The 21881-nt window shown below is 32.8% G+C and overlaps 4 protein-coding genes and 1 long non-coding RNA gene across 5 annotated transcripts; 3 read left to right on the top strand and 2 right to left on the bottom strand.

Moving 5' to 3' along the window:
• The first annotated feature begins 498 nt into the window (after positions 1-498).
• LOC146925337 (uncharacterized) lies at positions 499-4860 on the top strand. Its single transcript, XM_085710285.1, has 5 exons — positions 499-1673; positions 1833-1898; positions 3508-3652; positions 3749-4308; positions 4567-4860. Exons 1-5 carry the CDS (start codon positions 556-558, stop codon positions 4676-4678), a joined length of 2001 nt encoding a protein of 666 aa, XP_085566411.1. The 5' UTR covers positions 499-555; the 3' UTR covers positions 4679-4860.
• Positions 4861-6319: 1459 nt separating this feature from the next.
• Positions 6320-8702, bottom strand: LOC146925338 (F-box/kelch-repeat protein At3g06240-like). The gene is made up of 2 exons (XM_085710286.1): positions 8528-8702; positions 6320-7813 (listed from the first exon to the last, which is right to left on the bottom strand). The coding sequence occupies exon 2, from the start codon at positions 7744-7746 to the stop codon at positions 6517-6519; it is 1230 nt and encodes a 409-aa protein (XP_085566412.1). The 5' UTR covers positions 7747-7813; positions 8528-8702; the 3' UTR covers positions 6320-6516.
• An 881-nt stretch (positions 8703-9583) lies between these two features.
• On the bottom strand, positions 9584-11586 carry LOC146925339 (uncharacterized). Its single transcript, XM_085710288.1, has 3 exons — positions 11438-11586; positions 11094-11318; positions 9584-10060 (listed from the first exon to the last, which is right to left on the bottom strand). The coding sequence occupies exons 2-3, from the start codon at positions 11259-11261 to the stop codon at positions 9836-9838; spliced, it is 393 nt and encodes a 130-aa protein (XP_085566414.1). The 5' UTR covers positions 11262-11318; positions 11438-11586; the 3' UTR covers positions 9584-9835.
• Positions 11587-14060: 2474 nt separating this feature from the next.
• On the top strand, positions 14061-17917 carry LOC146925340 (Sterile alpha motif (SAM) domain-containing protein). The gene is made up of 4 exons (XM_085710289.1): positions 14061-14161; positions 14389-14470; positions 16012-16204; positions 17515-17917. The coding sequence occupies exons 2-4, from the start codon at positions 14417-14419 to the stop codon at positions 17643-17645; spliced, it is 378 nt and encodes a 125-aa protein (XP_085566415.1). The 5' UTR covers positions 14061-14161; positions 14389-14416; the 3' UTR covers positions 17646-17917.
• Positions 17918-19022: 1105 nt separating this feature from the next.
• Positions 19023-21455, top strand: LOC146925341 (uncharacterized). The gene is made up of 3 exons (XR_015010473.1): positions 19023-19176; positions 19946-19996; positions 20436-21455. It is a non-coding gene; the product is annotated as an uncharacterized LOC146925341 (long non-coding RNA).
• The last annotated feature ends 426 nt before the right edge of the window (positions 21456-21881 follow it).

The raw sequence follows: 21881 nt of genomic DNA on the forward strand, positions 1-21881 counted from the left end.
GCAACCCTAGACCTCTCTCTATTGATTTACAACTCCGCATTTTTATCATTCTTCGTCGTTGTTTTTTATTTATTTAGTTACCGAAAACATTCTGCTAGTTGTTCGTCTAAATAATAAATAATCCTAATTAGTTTGGTAATCGTTAATTAATCCCTAGCACAACATTTGACATATTGTCACATTGATATGCTGTGATTGGATGTATGTGTAAATAATGATTTACACTATCTGTGTAAAATTATCTTTGTGTTGAACACACTAAAACAAGTTTTGTTAGTGGAGAATAAATATAAGAGTTTGATGGTGGTGGGTTGATAGTCCAAAATAATTTTACACACAATCAATTAAAACATTTTAAATTATCACGTCAATTAAAAACAGAGCAATAATTTAATTGACGTAGCAATTGGTCGTGTGTGCAAAAAAATTGTTTTGAACCGTCAACCCACCCAGTTAAACTCTAAATATAAATACTCATTTCATCCTTTATTTGAAGCCACGGTTTCAATTTTTCTCAGTCTCGCAGTTTTGTGAGAATACGATTCCATCGCAACTATGGCTTCGGTGAAACTACCACGACCAATTAGGGTTAAGAACAAAACCCCAAATCCAATTCAAATCACAGCGGAACACATTCTTCACGAAGCTAGGGTTCATCAAGACTCTCAAATCTATCCTCCAAACCATAAAATCACCGATCAAACCGAACTCGACGAGTACCGTCTCCGAAAACGAAAGGAATTCGACGATTTAATCCGGCGAGTTCGTTGGAATGTCAGTGTTTGGATTAAATATGCACAATGGGAAGAATCACAACATGATTTTGAACGCGCACGTTCTGTTTGGGAAAATGCCTTAATAGAATTTGGCAAAAATCACACTATATGGTTAAAGTATGCAGAATTTGAGATGAAGAATAAGTTCATAAATCATGCGCGGAACGTTTGGGATCGCGCTGTTGCTCTTTTACCGCGAGTGGATCAGTTGTGGTATAAGTATGTTCATATGGAGGAGATGCTTGGCAATGTTGCGCGAGTTAGAGAGGTTTTTGAGAGGTGGATGGAATGGATGCCAGATGAGCAAGGATGGTTATGTTATATAAAATTTGAACTTAGGTATAATGAAATTGAGAGAGCAAGAGGGGTTTTCGAGAGATTTGTTATGTGTCATCCTAGGGTTGGTGTTTGGATTCGTTATGCGAATTTTGAGATGAAGAATGGTGAGGTTTTTAAGGCAAGGAATGTTTATGAACGAGCGGTGGAGAAGGTGGGGAAGCTTGTAGATGACGTTGAGGAAGCTGAGAAGCTTTTTGTGGCATTTGCCGAGTTTGAGGAATGGTGCAAGGAGGTGGAGCGTGCGAGGTGTATATATAAATTTGGACTTGATCGTATTCCGAAGGAACGGGCTGAACATTTGTATCGCAAGTTTGTGGCATTTGAAAAACAGTATGGCGATAAGGAAGGGATTGAGGATGCTGTTGTTGGGAAGAGAAGGTTTCAGTATGAAGATGAAGTGAGGGAAAATCCATTGAATTATGATTCTTGGTTTGATTATATAAGATTGGAAGAAAGTGTTGGGAAAAAGGAAAGAATTAGGGAGATTTATGAGAGAGCTATAGCTAATGTTCTTCCGGCTCAGGAGAAGCGATACTGGCAACGCTATATCTATTTATGGTATGTTTGATTTGTTTGAATTCTGTTTTTTTAATTGGTTGTTTATTTATTTATTGTACGATTTTACATTTTCCTGTTTTTTTAATTGGTTGTTTATTTATTTATTGTACGATTTTACATTTTCTGATGGTGTTTATTTTTTGTCTGTGTGTAAATTAGGATTAATTATGCACTCTATGAAGAGCTTGTTGCTGGAGATATGGAGCGAACAAGAGGCGTGTACAAGTAAGCAACCTTTTGTGTATTTCTGTGCATCATGTTCAAATCTTTGTTTTATTCATCATTATGATACTTAAATGAGGATTTGTAAGACTTTATGTGCACGCTAATACTGAATTATGTGGGGTTTTTACTGGAAACCTATTATAATAGTCCTATTTCATATTTTAACTTAAAAGTCACTGCATTCTTCTTATACCAATGAAGAGAATTATAATATTTTCGTCAATTTTGTTATATTGATTCTCAAATGCTTCTGCCATGACTCCTTTTTCCTACGGGTTTTTGTTTGTATCTTATTTTTTTGTTACTGTACATGAAAGCTGAAATCTCAATATTGAACCTTTTCACATGACATGTGCTTAAATAATTTTGGATCATCAAAAAGGTGAAATTTATGGTTTATTGTTCTTGTGTGTTTGTGGGTGTATTTATTCTTTCTAGGCATTACTTTTCATAATCAAGAGTGATTCTTTTCATTTCATTATCGTACAAACACACAAACACATTAAATATTTATGCTATACCTTGAGATTCACTATCTGGATTGACTAGTAGTATGAAGTAATCACCCTTATGCATACCTCAGATGAAATTTAAATAGACACCCCTTCTTGATAAGTCTGATCTTGTCAGACACTCGGGACACTGCATTGAAACGAAATAGAAAGAGAAGAGAGAAATAAACCCTCACCATTAATTCTATGTGCCTGGATGCAATGCAACACCACTGTTGTGAAAAGCCTTTTTCTTTCTCCTCAGTGAATAAGGCATGGCCGCCACTGCGAGCGCAAAGCATTCCCAGGAAAGAACAGAGCTGAGGCACTTTCTATTGCTAGTGAAAAACAACAAAGGAAAATAAAATAAGACATGAACCTAAATCTGTATAGTAATCAATACGAAAACTCAAGGAATATAATAATCTAATTATAATAAAAATAAATGAGAGAAGAAAGAACCTGCAATTGAGGATTGACGAAGAGTAAGTCAATGGAATGGAGGGGGGGAAGGTCTGTGACCATTAACCAAAGGTTTTCAAATTTGGAAAGAGTTGGCGAGGTAGTGAGAAGAGCGAAGATTCAAAGAGGGGTTATGGGGCCACGATTTCTATATATTTTCTCAAATGAAAGTAGCTGTGGTAAGGTGCGTTGGAGAAACCAAAGTCGCAACCTTTGTTTTTGCTTTGTTTCTTAATAATACCTCTTTCAGTTAAAATTTGATTGTGTTTGTTTGACGCTTGTAAAATGTTTCTATTTGTGTGAGATTTCGTGTATATTATACAGATATAGACATGTTTCTGTACTTCTTCTTTTGTCTTAGTTCTTCAGTTACATTTGATGTAGATAATTCATTTTTTCCTTTCTGTTGTTTTATCTTTTCTGGGCCAGTTATATGTAAGATATATGTTTTTGTGCCACTTCTTTCCTCTATATTCTACAATCACATTTGATTCTGATTTATCTTTATCCGTTGACTTACTGATTGTATCTTTTTTGGTCCAGTTCTATTGCATCCTTTACTAAATTACCTCAAAAAATTAACAAATTTATCAGTGCAGTATAATCCTACTGAGAATTGGCACTAACTCTGTTCTCTTTGACTTTCATTTCTTTAGGGAATGTCTCAACCAGATACCTCATCACAAGTTCTCATTTGCAAAAGTATGGCTTCTAGCAGCCCTGTTTGAAATACGTCATCTGAATCTCAAGGGTGCTCGTCAAATATTAGGAAATGCTATTGGAAAGGCTCCCAAAGCTAAGGTAATATATTGGTATCTATCTAGATGAAAATATTATATAGCTCATTTTCATTGTTGCATGGTTTACTTAACATAAACATTTTCTCTTTGAGAACAGATATTTAAGAAGTATATAGAGATAGAGCTGCAGCTTGGTAATATAGATCGATGCAGAAAACTGTATGAGAAGTATCTGGAGTGGTCACCTGAAAATTGTCATGCATGGAGCAAGTATGCAGAATTGGAGAGATCTTTATCTGAGACCGAACGAGCTAGAGCAATATTTGAGCTTGCAATTGCTCAACCAAAATTGGACATGCCCGAGTTGTTGTGGAAAGCATACATCGACTTTGAGACTTCTGAGTGTGAATTTGAGAGAGCAAGTGTACTTTACGAAAGGCTTCTTGGTCGAACAAAACACTTAAAGGTGTGGATAAGCTATGCAGAATTTGAAGCAACAACATGCATCCAACGTGCCAGAAGGGTGTTTGAGGAAGCTCTAAACTACTTCAGATCATCAGCCCCGGATTTAAGAGAAGAAAGGGCAATGCTATTGGAGAAATGGCTCAACTTGGAGGCTTCATCTGGAGAGCTAGGTGATGTTAGCTTAGTCCAGTCTAAGCTGCCCAAGAAGCTCAAGAGGATACGGAAAGTTAATACTGAAGATGGTTCTTCTAGGTACGTAACTAGCTCATCAGTTGTTTGTCTGAGTGTTTTCCATAGGTTACTTTATATGGTATTGTTTGCAACATACTCACTGCTATTTTCTTGAATTTTTTCCTTACAACACACATTTGAAAGTCTATCAACTTTTAGCATCAGACACGTTAAATATGTTTTGCTGTTAAATTTGTAAATCAACAATTTTTTTGCTTTTTTTATTTTATTTTCGCAAGTCTTTTTTTCCTAACTCATTCTTCTCAATTTGGTTTGCAGGATTGAAGAACTTGTCTACTATGCATTCCCTGAGGAAACCCATGCAACCAACAATATCTTGGAAGTTGCTTACAAATGGAAGAAGCAAAAATCGTCTTCCAGTGATGATTAAACATGTTACACTATATTTGGAAGTGGTAGTTGCTCAAGTAGGGGCGGTCAATGATTAATAAATATCATGTATATTTTTTTATTACGATACCATGAGTATTTGAACGGTAAAATTTATGTAAATTTGAACACAAATTATATTGCAAAAAAATATCATATCATATATATTTGAATACTTAAAAATTGTGGTAAATTTTGTTATTGAATAAAATAAGTTGTGACACTATCTATTAACCATACCGAACTATTTTTTTTTTTTTTTGAGGGAACCATACCTAACATAACTAGCCATATATTTCATCAGAGTAACTATTCAAAATATTGTCAAAATCTGTTGTTCAATTTTGTGTTAAATAACAAAAGGAGCTATGCAAAAAATTAATTCCACTTGAAGATGAATACATACCAAGAAATATACACTATAGTAAGAGCCTTGTTTTTCATCGTCACTTAGACTTCCCACATTCAGAATCAAAAGTGACATAACAATCATCAGCTGATATCATATACTACTACATATAATACACAATACCTCAATACATGGCTTCATAGTTAAAATGAATTGGAAGTTGCAAAACATTGATCTGATCAATGCACCTTTTCTTCAAACTATCACTCAATTTGAGATAATGACGTCGATGAAGAATGGCTAGCAAACCAATATCAGTAAGCATAGACCAGACATCGTTTCAACAATAACAAACGTCGTATCGTTGCAACTATAAAAATTTGCAATTGCCCGTCTTTCGTATTTAACTGACTTCAAAAGAGGGCAACATTGTCCAAAGGCTTCAAGCGAGGACTTAGTTAGGTTGCAATGTGAAATGTCAAGCTTCTCTAATTTCCGAAGCTTTCTCACAGCTTCACTAGAAAATCCTTCATCCGTAATTGATTCGCAATTTACAAACCGCATGCAACGTAGGTGACTACCGCATGCAATGTATTAAATGACCTGGAAAAAGAACCCTTCATCTATCTCATGATTTACTTATACACTCATAGTTTCAATGCCTAGTGATGCATCCATCTTACGAGAGTGCACATGTAACCACCAGTTCTGCATGTGACAAAACTAACATAAAAGATTAACAAGTCTTTATTGTACAAGCTCTGGCTTACTGTATATATCATGGGATTTTGATGCCAAACTAACATAAAACATTGGTTGTGCTGTGAGAGTTTAACTTTTAAAATGCTGCCAACTTCTTTTCAGGTTTTAAAGTGTGAACCACATTCTCCAGTTGACTAATCAATAGAGTAAAGCTTAGGAGTTTATTTTATATATATCAGCTAATACAAGCAATAAATTGGTGATTACTGCAGAATTGTGACAAAAAAGAAAATACAAATTTTACTGCTAATTCTTATCCAATTGAGAACAGGCTCAGTTGCCATAATTGATTACTAGTATTTATCAGTTGAAGATCAATAACAAGTCAATATTTGTTCACAAGTTTGGTTTTGGAAGGCCATAATTACGTAAACCTGCAGGCTAATGTTTTTAAGGATGTGGTATGTCCTGAAGAAAATATTTCAACCAATTTGAAACTGAAATGTTCCAAACTTATCATTCTTATGGAATAACTGGGCAGATTATATACCAATACCTAAAGCTAACAAATAACAATGAGAGAAAACAATGTTAAGGCACTAATACAAAGTGCTAGTAGTAATCAACCATTTTGCAAGCAACACAGTCAGAAAGAACAAATTTAACACAATCAACCATATAGCAATTGTGGCATGTGCAATTCACAAGACACTTTGTATACAAGGTAAAATTTCAAAAGTAACAACCATACATCTCTTTCTTAAGTGAAAACAAGAAGAAGAAAAAAGTTAACAGTTTATTCTTCCGATCGGAAGAAGACTCTTGGTATAAGTTACAATCTGACCTTTCCAATTATATCGATTTCCTTTGAAACCAAGCTCCTCAATTGTGTTGGTATTTAAATCAATCCAAGCTAGTTCATCGTCTTTTTTTCTTAAGAATATTTCTCCCTTCTTTCCCACTCCAATAGGAATATGAATGGAAGGCAGTGGTCCAACAATGAAGAGTTTGATCCATGATTCCTTGGTACCAAGTTCACCCAAAACTGATATGTTAAAAGTAGTTATCTGCTCATGATATGTGATCAAAGCAATCGATCCATTTAACACCATCAATTTGGTCCAGTTTGCTCCAATGAATGAGGGAATGAGTGTGTTAGTGAACACCACATTGCTCAAGTTAAATGATATCAAACATGCTCCAACATAATCATTTTCACTATCTAAATGCAACCAATGACACACTCCATCAGTATGCACTCCATTAGTCACAAAACCATAATAATACTGACGGCAACGAGGCATATCAACATCAAGTTTATTCCAAGAGTTGCTTCTTCGGCTATAAATCTCCCAAAATGGGTTTAAAGATTTATCTTGCAACAACGATAAATCTCTATCAGATGGCATACCAATAAGGAGATCACTACTGTCTGTAAAGCAGTAATCAATACATGTATGACGAATCAACTTATAGTCATCTCTAACACAGTCGTAACCAAATCCATGTAGAATAGGATTAGCACGAAACTCAATTGTAGCCTTAAAATTAAGCTCAGCAGGCGGGGAAAACGATTCAAAAGGGCTTGGAGGAATGGCATTGATTTCCTTGGTAGTTGGATTCCACAATACAACTTTGTTTCCTGTGCCTTCTGTGAAACAAAGTATGCCATTAACACTACTGAACCCCAAAAATGTTAAATTTGTGTATTGACGTGAAACTATATTTGGCCGGTCTAACCTGACCATACTCTCAAACCTCTCGCCAAAAAGAGAATACAACCGCTTGCCACCATGGATATATATGAGGAAAGATGCCTCGTCGTCATAAGAGGGACATTTAGATAAGTAATTTTTGCGATACACGGTCATGAAATGAGGATTGTCAAATAAAAGAGACCATGATTTACGTACGCATTCAAATCTTCTCAACGATTTGAGAGGGAGTTTTGACAGAATGGAAAACGCAATATCGTCATGTATATAGTTGCTGACTTTGGCAGCCATATATTTCTCCATATTGGCTTGCAAAGGTAACCACCAATCAGATTTTCAGAGAGTGCACTAAAGCAAAACCCCACGAAAGCTGCCAAAGTACAAAGGAAAAAAGTGATTTTTATAAAAATAAAAATGAGCAATGAAAGCAATGATTTCAAACTATGGTCATCCGCAACGGCATCGCACCACAATTGCGGCGTGATCTTAAATCACATGTATGACTGCATCATAATCGCATCAAACGGTTTTAACCATGTTTATTTGAATCTTCTCACGAAAAATTAAAATTCTAAAACCCCAAATTCAAATCTACTTCATATCTAATGAAAAATCCCACATTTAACAGTCTCTAAACTATGTATTTCAATCACCTTCTAATCAGTATTTACAAAGCAAACTAAGACTCTAATATGGCGGCTAAACAGTGTAGTGGCATGGTGGTGCCACTTTATATAGTTTGTGAAAATTAAAAATCATTTCACCCCTCAACACCCGTGATACGCGTCGCAGGAACCACAATGATCGCGACCGCAACTGCATCCGTAATTTAAAACCATGGAAATCATAACTTTGAAACAAAATAAACATTCAATCATCTACTTCTTGCCAACAATAACCCTAAAACTAAAAATATCATGAATTCAATCATCATCAAAATTCCCAACAAGTATATACACGTTTTCACATCTAATAATAATACAAAATTTCATATTCGACCAGCATCAATAATACAAAGTTTAGAGCATTGGCATGGAAATATTAAACAACAATAAAGTTAGTATTATGACAAAGAAAAACCTACCTGCAACCTCAATAATCCAAAACCTGCAACCGCACCTTTCATTCAACCCTATAATATAATTATGGGACGGGAATATGGGATAAACTTTCGGTATTTAATTTAGATCAAAATCTTCTATTATAATTTGAATTATATCTTTCTAAGATTTGATAACTTTTTTTTTAGGGAAATATTTTGATTACTTTTTTTTTTGAGGGATTTTTGATTACTTTTAACGAGTGCATTTAACATGAGCATCTCAAAAATATCCAAAGATCGTCTCTTACCATTTTTAATAAAATAAATAAACTTTTGTACCAAAAAATAAATAAATAAATAAACTTTATGTTTATAAAAAAAAATGAAGAACAAATATACTATCTTATTAAAATTTACTTAAACCGAATCCATATTAGACGCCATATTTTAAAATATGATACTTTGAAACCTCTTCAAATTTTTGTTATAAGTACGTGGTCTTAATAAAATAGTGTGTTTTTATTCCTCGACTAAACGAAACGATGGAGTTTAAATGATTAATGAAATTTAAGTCAAAGATAAGACGTTTAATAAAAGATGAGTTCAAATTTTGGCAAAAACAATCATAAACTTCCTACCGAACTCTATATCACCATGCTCCTCATAACTGAGGGCTAAGACCAATAAAAATGTGCTCTCCAGAGTTTAAGGACATTGCTTGCTCAAAGACTCACACATTCACCTTCTATTTGCTCTTAACTACTTGTTCCACCTTTCTTTAAAAGATGCATCTTTTTCAGATGAACTCAAAACTATAATAAAACCATGCATTGAGAATTCCCAAGCATCCTATGTTTCTTCAAGCTAAACTTTGCTACAACAGATAAATTTGTAGTGATCCCATAAAAGCTTTGCAAGAAATATTTGAGGTTGGTTATAAAGGGTATGCACTATGAATACACTTTCTGTTGACTGAAATCCCTCTTGATGATTTTTCTTATTTGTAGCTTCTCTAAATGGCCAAATTAATTTCTAAAATAGCAAACGATGCATGATAAATAACAAATGATATGCCACTAACTAATGCTAACAATGAGATAAAACAATTGCCAAGGCATCAATACATAGTGCTAGCAGTAATCAACCAGTTTACACTAATGAATAACATAGGAACAGAAGCAACACAATCAGGAAGAGCAAATTTAACACAACCAACCATATGGCCCAATATTCAGATTCTTCATTGGTGACAATAAAATTATACTATAGTCTTCCATTATTCTTCCCATTGCATAAAACAGCTGGCCCATCCTTCTGAGTCTTGGCTTATGGCTATTGATGATAAAAGCTTCAAGATCGTGCTAGCCTTTTCTTTGAAGGAATGCTTTTCGTTGTTGTTGTTGTCGTCGTCGTTGTAGTTTGAGTGGTACCTGGTTTGGTAAACCAAGTGGTATAGAGAAACTGTTTATGAGCTCCAACATGGTTGCAAACAAGACGAAGCTTCTGTCTCTCTCTCATCCATCTCAAAACTACTTTCATGTGATTCTTGCTTGTCAGATCTTTCAATCCAACTTCCTGGAAAAAATTGAAGGTCATGGTAATTCAATTAGTCAATAGAAATCCAATAGATGCACAGATATGTAACATTCATAAGGATTCCATCACAAGTAAACAAAACAATGTGTGCATATAGATAGAGAAAATACTAGTCAGTCTAATTATTCTTTTCTAAGAGAAGCAACTAAAATCTCTAAACATTAATTCAAGTGAATGATTCTGATACATAGTACATTGTTATGAAAGTGATACTCAATGTTCTACTGTTGATAAATTTACATTCACCCTTCAACAGAGTAACAATTTTCATTGACTTCAGAAGTATGATAAACAATAATCATCATCTACTAACTATCCTTGAACAAGTCACTTTCCCTCCACCTCCACTATACAAACAAAATCACGTGAAGGATCAAAACTCAAATCCAGGATAAATGTGCAAATATGGCTGATCATTGAACTAAAAATGTCTCTTGTTAGTGAATAGTTACTATTCCTTGAAATCCTTGAGTGGATTACTACTCAAGTTTACAGGGTGCCACACAAGTTTTCAAGATTCTACAAAAGATTGTAATCTTGTCTAAAACAGTGAAAAAATTGCTGGAATATCTCCTTAGACTCCGATCCATGTAAATTCTTATGTGTCCTATTACATCTAATGTAGTATGTGAATTTTTTCCAAACATCCAACACACCCATCTTCTCAGCATTAATTGCGGAAAGCTTTAGTTTTTCCCACTAGCACTGTAGATATGTATGTCATATGTGCACTGTTATCAATCGCAGAAAAAACAATTTTTCAAATTCTGCTACACAACACTACTAGCTATTTTACAACACTGTCCTAAATAGCGTACCAGGGCACAATAACGAATTATTAAAATACTATGATATAGCGCCATACATCACTATTTCAAAACAAAAACAAATTTACTGCTACAACAAAATTTCATACACCAAAACATAATGCAGAAACAATTTGATTGAACAAAGTTAAAAACAAACATCATGTATGGAATAATTTGATAGATTTAGAAGAGTTAACAATTACCTTGACACGTTCCCAGGTATTAGAAACGGTGATAGGACCATGTTCCTTAACAATATCAAAGAGAGCTCTTGTTATTGTTTGTCTCTGTTCCGGCGGCGTTGTCAGCGTTACCGCTCCCAGCTTCGGCTTCAGTTTCTTCGCTGCATTTCTAATCGCTGTTCCAAACATTTCTCTTCTCAAACCCTAATTTCTCACTACTCTAATTTTTTTCAATTATAGTGTATTCTGCAAACATTAACATTACATTACAACAATTTAATTAATACGCATAGCAGTGATGAATGAATCAAGAAATTTCATTTCATAGTAATAATTAGGATTTGAAATATTAAAGATGATATTACCTAAGTTAAGCTCTGAATTGTGTTCGTCTTCTTCACTTCATTTGTTGTTCACTGCAGAGAGTGGGGAATGAATGGAAAATGGATTTAGGGTGGACTACTGAATGGGCTGGGCTGATTGGCCCATGAAATTTATAAGTATAATGTTATGGAATTGCTATTTGCTATCGGTAGTGAAATTTCTAAGTTCGAATTTCAACTTAAAGATGTATCCAAATTTATGTCTGACACACCTTGAATAATATTACATTTTGATAGTGAACATATATGAAAAACAAAAAAAAGTAGCGAACATATATGAAGAAAAAAAAATAGAAGATGTGGTGCAACGATGCACATGTTTGATGTCAATTTTGGAGGTTAAAAAGTGATTCAGAGGTTGTAGAATTGATTTTATTTGAATGATTTGAGGGAGGATTGATTATGCTCTTAAAATTTGTTATACTTAAAGCTATAATTTGTAGCATTTGGATTCTACGGTTGATTTTAGTCTTAAGTTTATTATTAAATCAAGTTTTATATAAATACGTCCAAACATAGATCCCTTCAAAAAAAAAATTAAGTCATTTTTATCCAAAATCAATTTTATATAGCATACGTTTGTTTCCGCAGCTAGGAGGTACTAGAGGCACAATTTAGGAGAAGCTAGTATTCTTAGCTTCATGTTTACACTGTCAAAAGGGACTAAATCACATGTTTGATGTTGCAAAACGTACAACCAAACACATCAATAATCAATTCATTCGAAATCAATTATCATCACCAAATAAACAAATATAAATTAGAGTTAATGGTCTACTTGAGAAGAGAAGAGATACAAAAAAATATATATATTGGTTTTAGGTTTTTTCTTTCTTTCGACACTTTATTAAATTCCAAACTTTTTTCCTCACTTTAATAGGGTGTTCAATTTGGTCCCTTTACCGTAAAATGTTAAGTTAGGACCTCATTTTGTACAATAAATTTATGAAGTTGGTTCTTATGTTGTTAGCCACATGGACCAAATGTCGGTCCCTAACATTACATATTTAGTGTGTACTTGGTCCATAAAATGACATGATTTTGGTTACGCTTTCTCTGTTTATATCTTTGACTCCTTATGGCCACCTTGATCATACTTTTCTTTTTTGAAGGAGGCCACCTTGATCATACTATCTCTTTTAATTTCATAATTGACTCCTCTAATATCTTTTCAATAAACATGCAACTAACTTATCCAAACCTACAAATATAATTTTTCATCAAATAATAAATAATAATACTATGTAAACGTTTTTTTTTCTTTTTGTAAAAGTTAAACAATGATGAAAAATTATTTGCGAAATGAAGAAAGAGTTGATCTTAAGTGGATTTAAGCAGTGGTCATCTGAACACATAGGCCCTAAGGTCGAATTATTATATTTTAGTTTAAAGTTTTATTGGTCAAACGCTTTAAATAATTGATTGAAACAAACAATTTTAATATTTTTTTTCAATACGGTCAAAAAAATATTATTTTTTTTCAATTGATAATAACGACAGCATTTTTTTTTGACAAAATAAAGTCAACATTTTTATTTCTTGAAATAAATTTGTCAGAATTTTCAGTCTAAGTAAAAAATTTCATCATCATTTTTAATTTTTGTAAAAATTTTCGTCAATATTTTGTATCCCTAAAAATGCTAAAATAAAATTTATAGAGATTAAAACGTCCTTAAAAAAAAGAGATTAAAACGTTCAATTTCTTTTTTAAAAACTAAAGGATTTATTTTGAATATTTATAAAAAAATATATATTTAATTAACCACTATATTAATGATTTGCATGAACATGGTCGTGATATGCAAATCAACATTTAAGTGAGATTAGAGAGTCAATGTGCAAAGATACATATGAGCTGTGGCAATCCGATTCAAATGAAATTTATCCGAGGAGAAAGTGTGTATTTACATCAAAATTTTAATATCACATGCAATGTCATTTTGTTTTTGTGTATTTTATAAAGAGTGACGAATCATTTTAGACAACTTTTAAAACAACTCTTTACCATACTTTTTATTGTTTTCTTGCCCTATCTCTATTATGTTATATCAAAAAAAAGATGTTTTTAAATAATCCTACAAATATGATTTTTGTACAAATACGTTTACTTTGTTAAAATATAAGTAGGAGAGCTAGAGACAAATATACAAGTATCATATTATATTTGTATATTTTTCTTTAGAAAAAAAAGATGAGATAAATTAAGCTATAAATGTTCATTAGGATTAGAATAGATCTTAAAACTAAAAAACAACTACCAAAGAATTAAACCGCAATGTTACAGGTGAATCAACTCATTATCAATCGAATAAATCTTAATCGACATATAATATTTTTATTTTGATATTCAAATAATAAGACACTTATCTAGTCATCTTACCCCGGAACAATAGTGACTCACAATTAGGGGCATGCTTATAAGTGAAGGGGGATGAATAAGCAAGTGTGTCATGTAGATGCAATGACTAATGAGTGGCGCGTGTCATTATGCGCAATTAAGGCGCGTGTCATTATGCGCAATTAAGGCGCGTGACATAATAACATAAAACATGCAATTCTGAAAAAGTTTCTATCTCTAAACAACTCTCATCACTTTTCTCTCCCTGTCTCTTTTCTTTGTCTCTCTTCTTCTCTTTCATCTCAAATGTGGAATTTCTTCTTCTTATTTTTATAAATTTTCATTCTTTTTCTCACTATCACAAAGTGGTAAGTATAATTTTTTATTCATTTTTATTATTTAATTTTGTTTTATTTTCTCAAAATTTCAGTATTTGAGATCTCACAGTATAAGTGAAAATTTGATGACCCTTCAGTTAATTTGATGACCCTTTGTGATTTTCTTAGCTGGGAAAATTTTCCTATGAATTTTCTCGAGAAAAAAAGACTTTTTTTATGCTAATGTTTTTTTATTTTGTTTTTGGTCTTTTGTTCAGGTGAATTTGGAGAAGTTTGATTTGTGAAATGAACAAAGGACAGTCACCTGAGCCTCTTGATTTCTTCATCTGGACTGTTGAGGTTGATCATTTCATTCCCTCTATTGATTTATAGTATCTTTTAATTGTTATCTTGTGAAGAAGAAAAAAATCATGATTTATGATCTCTTTTCATATGTTTTGTACTTCAATTATGTCTCAGATCTTGTGTAAATAACTTTGAGTTGAATTTACTGTATGGTAAATTAGTAATCTGAGTGTGAGCTGTTGTATATCTAGTTTCTATGACTATGATTGTTTCTTTTATCAATCAATTAATTGATTTGTTTTTTTTTTTTTTCAATATAGTTTTGTTTTGTGTTGGAATTTGATATATACCATGTTAACATAGGTCTTGTTAGCAGTTGTCTATGTATTTATGTTTCCTTTCCATACTTCTGTAAATTCTGACAAATTTGAGTAGAAAGTTTTGGTTCTTATAGTTCATAAGACACAATCGACTACTTGAACTTATCTACATGCATAGACACTTGTGAGACTGTTTGAGCGAACTTGTGAGAACAACAATGATATGTTCATAAGTTGTTTTCAGCTTATTTTCATAAGCTCTCCTAAATAGCTTATAAAATCAGCTTATAGCCTATACGAAAACAGTTTAACCTTTTTGTTTTATCCTTTGTTATAGAAATAGCTTATACATAAGCACTTATCATGATAAGCGCTTAAGCTGTAAGCTGCAAATTAAGCTGTTTATCCAAACAAGCGCCTTGTCCGTTGAAAAGTTGAATACAATATTTTCAATGGTGAACTTGGTGGATGATGTAGAAGTCACTCTCCATTTAGGGAAATAGTTTGCTAATTAAGCTTATGCATGAACTATTGGGCTTACCCCTAAATCTCGTCAGCGCCTTTATTAAACTATAGTTTTGTTTGTGATCGCAAGTTATCTGGTTTTATCCCAATTAATGGCGGACAACTTTCTTCAGTTTGACTCTCAAAGTTTAAATTATCATTTTAAACTGATGTTGACATTATTTTCTCTATCAAAATAATAATTAAATAGTCTGTTTATTTCCGCAATGTATGGCCATACCTTTATCTGCAGCACATGCAAGGTGTAAATCTTCATCTTGAAGAATTTCCATTCCCCCAGTAAAGCTAACAATATGCATCTTTCTGAGATATTTGCAATTATGTCTTGGTAATACACAATGTGAAACTATAAGCCTATTTATTATCTGTCTTTGTTTATGCCCTTAGTCTTCGTTTTTTCGGTGATATGGAAAGCTTATGATTTATTCTTGTCACCGCTCAGTTAAGTAGGTTACTAGAGCCATATCAAACTGGAATCTAAATGTACATATATAGATAGATTCTATGTATTAATTAATATAGACAAAAAGTTGTCATCTTGCTATTCTTCTTTGGTGCTGCATTATGTGTGTCAAGGTATCAAGGTAGCAGTATGATTCTGCTTATGTATTTTTAAATGTCCAAGCACCTGCTTACCCAGGACTGTCGCATAGGTCTAGATTCTACTATGTAGTTGATGTTCTATGCTCAGTGATTGATATAACACTGTAATCTTGGCTGACATGCACTATTTTTTGTTTGTTTTATCAGGATGTTGGCATGTGGTTAGAGACTATAAATCTTGGCAGCTATCGGCAAATTTTTAAGGAAAACGGTGTTAATGGAGAATACTTGGAAGGGATGTCTATGTTCACTACTGAACAGATCCTTCGATTCATAAGACGCTGTCACATGAAGTGGGGAGACTTCATCACCTTGTGCAAGGAATTGAGACGGATTAAAGGTTTCCCTCTCTCTCTCTCTTGAACATTAAAAAAACTAAAACATGTCATTAAACTCTCATTTGATTTTTATCAATCTATTTTGCGCTCCTCGCCTAATTAGGTAAGGCTTGGACATCATTGTTGTGATAATCTGTTTCATTTCATGCCGTTTATGAAGCCTAGAATAGATACTCGAAAATGGCCAAGGTTTCGGTTTTGTGCCATAAACGATATCGATATGGATGTGGGATATTAGTTGCATAATAAATTTGATGACGGTAGTGACCACATTGAATTGGAAGTATTGTCTCTTAGTTAATTTGACTTGGGAGCAAAACGATTTTGGATGATGAGAGTGACGGGTGAAAATGATACAATTAAATTGAATATTAAACGCAGTCAAGACTTGTTTTAAATATAACTATTATTTTTTGCGACACTTCAACATTGGATGGGAAAAAGATATACGTGACATATTTACAAGGAAAAGAACATTTGTGTGTCTGTAGTTATTTATATATTAATAAGAAATATCAGCGTCTCTTTACAAATATTATGCATCTATGTAAAGTATGTATATTGTTTTAGAAATTTGTGTTGATGTATTTAGGCCATATTTTGTGTGTAGTTTGAAAAAATTATCCTGTGCCCACTATCTGTTTTGCATCGAGTATTTGGGCTACATATCATTTGAGCAATCTAATGTTACATGAATGTACTAGATGAGAGATTGAAGTATATGTTTGTGCTATGTTTGAATATCTAATGACAAACTGGATTAGAATAGTATAGAATGCAATTAACTAAATTACCATACGTTGTTGTTTGGTTATGTTATTTTATTTTATGATAGAACATGTTAAAGATTCTATTCCATTATTTTGGAAGTGTATGATAGAACATAATGGCGTAATTTGATCCATGTAGCCGACCTGACTTAGTGGGATAAAGCTTGGTGGTTGTTGTTGTTGTTGTTGTATGAAATAGTTCAAAAGATCGAGATTGTTATTCTGCATCCATTATTGGTATGTCTGTCACTTTGATAGAGACAACCATCTACTTGTTTTCTTCTTGTTAACACATAATATCTTAACTAACATCGTTAATCATTATAGAAAATTCTAAATGCTAATTACATGTTCTTGAAACCTCTACTTTTCCAAAATTCAATTGTCAAATCGTCATCTCCTTGAACATGTGACATGTTGAATGGATGAGGAGACATGAGATATGTATATGCTTGCTTTTTGTGTGCAAAAAGATTGATAGATGCCATTGTGTTTTATTTACCTAACCCTAACTTCTTTTTGCCATTGTCCGCGTTATGTAGTGGCTTGTTTGAAAGGGGAGCAAAAAGTGCGGCGGCCGTGGTGGGCACCGGCATGTCTATCGACAGTGTTCTTAAAGGTTGCAAAATCCAACAGACAATCAAGAGTTGTATCCTTGAAGCTTGAACCATGATGATGAAGATAGTACACAACTTCTGCATGTGTTTAAATATAGCAATTTTCTCTGCCTAGAAAACAGAATATAGGAAAAAACTATTTTTAGCTTTTTCTTTTTTGATTTCAATTCCAAAGTGTGGTTGTTTATTCTCCTCTGGAGAAATCTTATGTAGAAGGTCCTTGTGCACTAAAATCTGGTGCTGTGTAATTATGTATTATCTCCTATATGAACATAAATACAATATATATGTCGTTTTCTTTAAGTTCAATTTAAATATCTGTTTTCTACATTGCACCAACACCTAAAGTGGTGGGTAACTGCTATATTATGTATTCAACCATTAATTTATTTAGCTAAATGACTTGTTATTTCCTTAATATTTAAGTATGAAGCTGCAAATTTTTATAAAATTAATTAATCTCCATTGTATGAAAGTTGACTAATCCTTTAATGAAATCCCTATAGAAAGAGCCATGTTAACACAATTATTTATAATACACAAATTAGCACCTATTGTGTGCACATGCAACCTTTGCAATGAAGTTTACATCACCAAAAACTATTTAGGAAAACAAGATTTTTAATGCTTGTTTGGATCATGAGGTTGCACTCCTAGAAATGGAATAAAATACTTGAATTCTGAGTTGTCCCTATATGAGGTTGTGGAGCTAGGGGTCATCTTATATGTGGCGACTTGAACGAAATAAGTAGGATGTATAAGAGGAATACAGGGTCACTTATGTTCACATCTCATTTTCTACATATTATAAACGTGTAGTTAAATTAATTCTCAGGCGATATTGTTTACTGGCAATTTAGTCTTTATGTTGACTGAAAATCCTAACTCAACTGACAAATACGTTGAAAATGTTATGTTGAACATTGTGATCGAGGTTCGAATTCGGACTCTCCACATGTGAGTTTTTTAACTTGTGCGTGTGAGTTTTCAACGACTATTGTCATTTCGTCTATGTACAAAAAAAAAATTATTCTTTTAAGTTCATCAAAAGACATTTTTTTAAGTATGCATCAAGTCAATTTATTCTCTCAACAGTTTTTCTAAGTTCACACAACTTTATATCTATATCTATTAATAAAGGCAAAACTTTGGATAATACTTTGGTGACAAAATGTCACCGTGACATTAAATATGGGTCACACAAAGGGTTGTGTTGTGTGGCCCAGATGTGTTGTATGGGTGACATTAAATCTGGGCCACATGACACTATGTCACCAAAGTGCCACCCCAAAACTTTGGGTTTGGTGTAGCCTTTTTTTCAACCCATAATTACCCTTGCAAATCCTCTCACACGTCCCAAAAAAACTCATGGGCAAAAAAGGGCTTTCAAACAGTTTTCTTTGCAGCAAGGGAGGTTACCAAATTTTATTCTTACCCATCACACACAAAAGAGAGAGAACAATATAAGGGGAGAGGAAGACTCCTTCACGGTAGAGAGAACAAGTAGAGGGAGGGGGTGGTTCTTCTATGCAACAAGGAAGTAGAACATGAAGGAAAAGGATCAGTACACTGAGTGACCAATTAGGGGTAAAAACAACGAACGGTTTCATTTTTTTTCCTTTTCCAAATCCTTATCATGCTTTCAATTTGTTATGGTAACAATTCTAGATTATTCTCATCATCAATATATTCACATTGTCAGATGACTGTTTTAACTTTTTAATTGTTATTGTAATTTTGATTTTGTTTATTTTCATTACTTTCCTCTTTCTTTCTTTGTAGTTTGCATATACATATTTAATTTGCATATCAATAATTTAATTTGCATCACTTTTGAGTTTTGATAGTTCACATCGAAGTTGTTTGATAAAATATACACTTCACAAATATTTTCCCTTTTCATAAGCCAGTATGAGATATGTACAGGAAGTATAAAATTAATTTAATATCAAAATATCAAATCTTTTTGCAACCAATCAATCTTTTGGGAAATTTCCATTTTTTGATATATTCATATTTTACATAGACCAGTAAAATCAACTGATCTTCATCTTCCTCTTACAATATCCAACCATGTCTCATAACTTATGTTTCTTCCTATTATTTGACAGAAAAATGAATGTTGTGTATTTTTTCTTTTTTTGGGATTCAACTTCACTCCGTCCAATTTTATTGCTTTCTTATTTGTTAATTTATATCAATATCTTTCTTGAACTCTCTTCTTCATACCAATGAAAGTTGAAAGATGCACCCATAGGATTGTATCCACATCAACTTTTCTCCTTCCTTTTCTCTTGCTTTCTAATTTGTTATATATTCTTGGTTTTCATTTTTTTTCTTCAACTACTTTCTACAGAGAAATACAACTTATGAAAGATGCAAATTGGAAAGTAGCCGCACACAATAGGTAATGCAACTATTTTCATTTACTCTTTTATTATATGGTCTGTTAAAAGATTGGTGTGTTGCCGGTCCATAATTGTATATGCTATTGTCAACTAATCTTTCTTTTTTTCTTTTTTACCAAAAAGGGAACCCATGGCCTAATCTCATGTATTAATGACTAGGGAAACCAAGCGGCAGAGATGGAGAAACAGTAAAAAAAAAAATCTTTGTAATCACATGCAAACACACTAACATACCTTACCACCTATTCTATACTTTAATATGTAAACATTCCTATGTTGGTAGACTAGATTCATCAACGATTTATGATATTATTAGTTGTGATTCAAAGTATAAAAATGATTTTTCTTTTTATGGCAATTTTTACTTTTCTCAAGACTTGACAAATACTTTTCTTCAAGACGATGTGGTGTTGTACACTAATCTTAAAATATTAACAGGGAGTTTTATGGATGAAAAGAAGCAGGAAATCTGGAAGGAATAACAACGAATGTATCAGTTATCTTGCAAAAGCTTTCGACTTGAACAAAAGTAAGGAACCCACTGCAATTTTTTTTATTACAAATGAATATGGATGAGGTAAAATCAGTGCTACAAAAGCATTGACAATGTGGAACGATATGAAAGAGTTTATGAAAAGCCTCAAGGTGAAGAGAGAAAATAGCCATGAATAAATATTTTGCCAAGTGGAATGATAAAATCTAAAAAGAAGCAAGTACATCGAACGATACAACAATATTTGATGGATTTTTTATTTGTTTACTGGTGTTGTTTATACTTTTCAGCATTGAGATTCAAGATAATTGTTTATATTTATGTTTCATATTTTTCAATTGCATCATAATTTCTTCAATGGGTAATGATATGTGTGTCTTCTTCAACTTTATACCCCTTTTGTAGTATTTTCGTCTTGCAAGTCTTTTTATTTTTTTGAGGGAATCTTGCAAGTCAATTTTAAAATCCACATTAGATTTTGCATTTTACTCAATTTCCAATTCATTTGGTTGTTTTCCCCATCCTGTTTTCTCATTTTTTTTCTTCCCTATTTTATTGCACGAGGGGATACCAACTACGTGCTTCTTCATTGACAAATAAAGATGCAACCTTGATTCAAATTGAAAGGTTTCTGCTGGAGGATATGAATGCAATGCCAATCAAGGATGATAAACGATATCAAGATAAGCTTTTTGTTATTAATCTCTGCCTTCACTTTTATATGTATGTTTTTTCTTTTTCTTCATGGATTTAAGCATTTGGTTGAACGAAAATTCAAGCAATGCAAGCCACCATAGTAGATAGAAATTGGATTGAACCTAAACTTATATTTGTCACTACCATTGGTGGTAAACTTGGACATCTGTAACAATCTTTAAAGGCAAAACACAATTTTGGTGTAGCCTATTTATCCTTCCAAATTTACCCATATAAACAGTTTTTTTTGTTATGCGACAATTATTATTTGTTAAGAGGCAACATTTATTTTGATTTTAAAAACTAATCATCCTTCACAAAGAAAATAAATGAAATGAAAATTTATGAAAGAGTTGAAGAATAAGAAGAAAGCGAAAGATGATCAAGTGAAAAGAACAAAGAGAGAGAACTACCTAAGTACGGAAGCCAAGTTGGGAGGGTCATGCAGGCATTTGGCTCGGTGAAAAGAGGAGTCTCTCCATATTTTCATCATTTAAAAAACATCTCAGCATTTTCTTACTTCTTACTATGGTGCTTGGAGATATTGGTTTAGGGCAGCAAGTGTACTTAGGATCTCAGTTTTTATTGGTGATTTTGAGTTGCAATCTATGAAGTACGAATATTCTTTGAATTAGGCATGTCCTGATGTCAGCCACATACCAACACATATAATTATATAGAATTATGTGATTTTC

Source organism: Medicago sativa, chromosome 5 (genome assembly GCF_051527215.1).
Source record: "Medicago sativa cultivar Bolivia chromosome 5, Bolivia_mono, whole genome shotgun sequence".
Classification (NCBI taxonomy): Eukaryota; Viridiplantae; Streptophyta; class Magnoliopsida; order Fabales; family Fabaceae; genus Medicago; species Medicago sativa.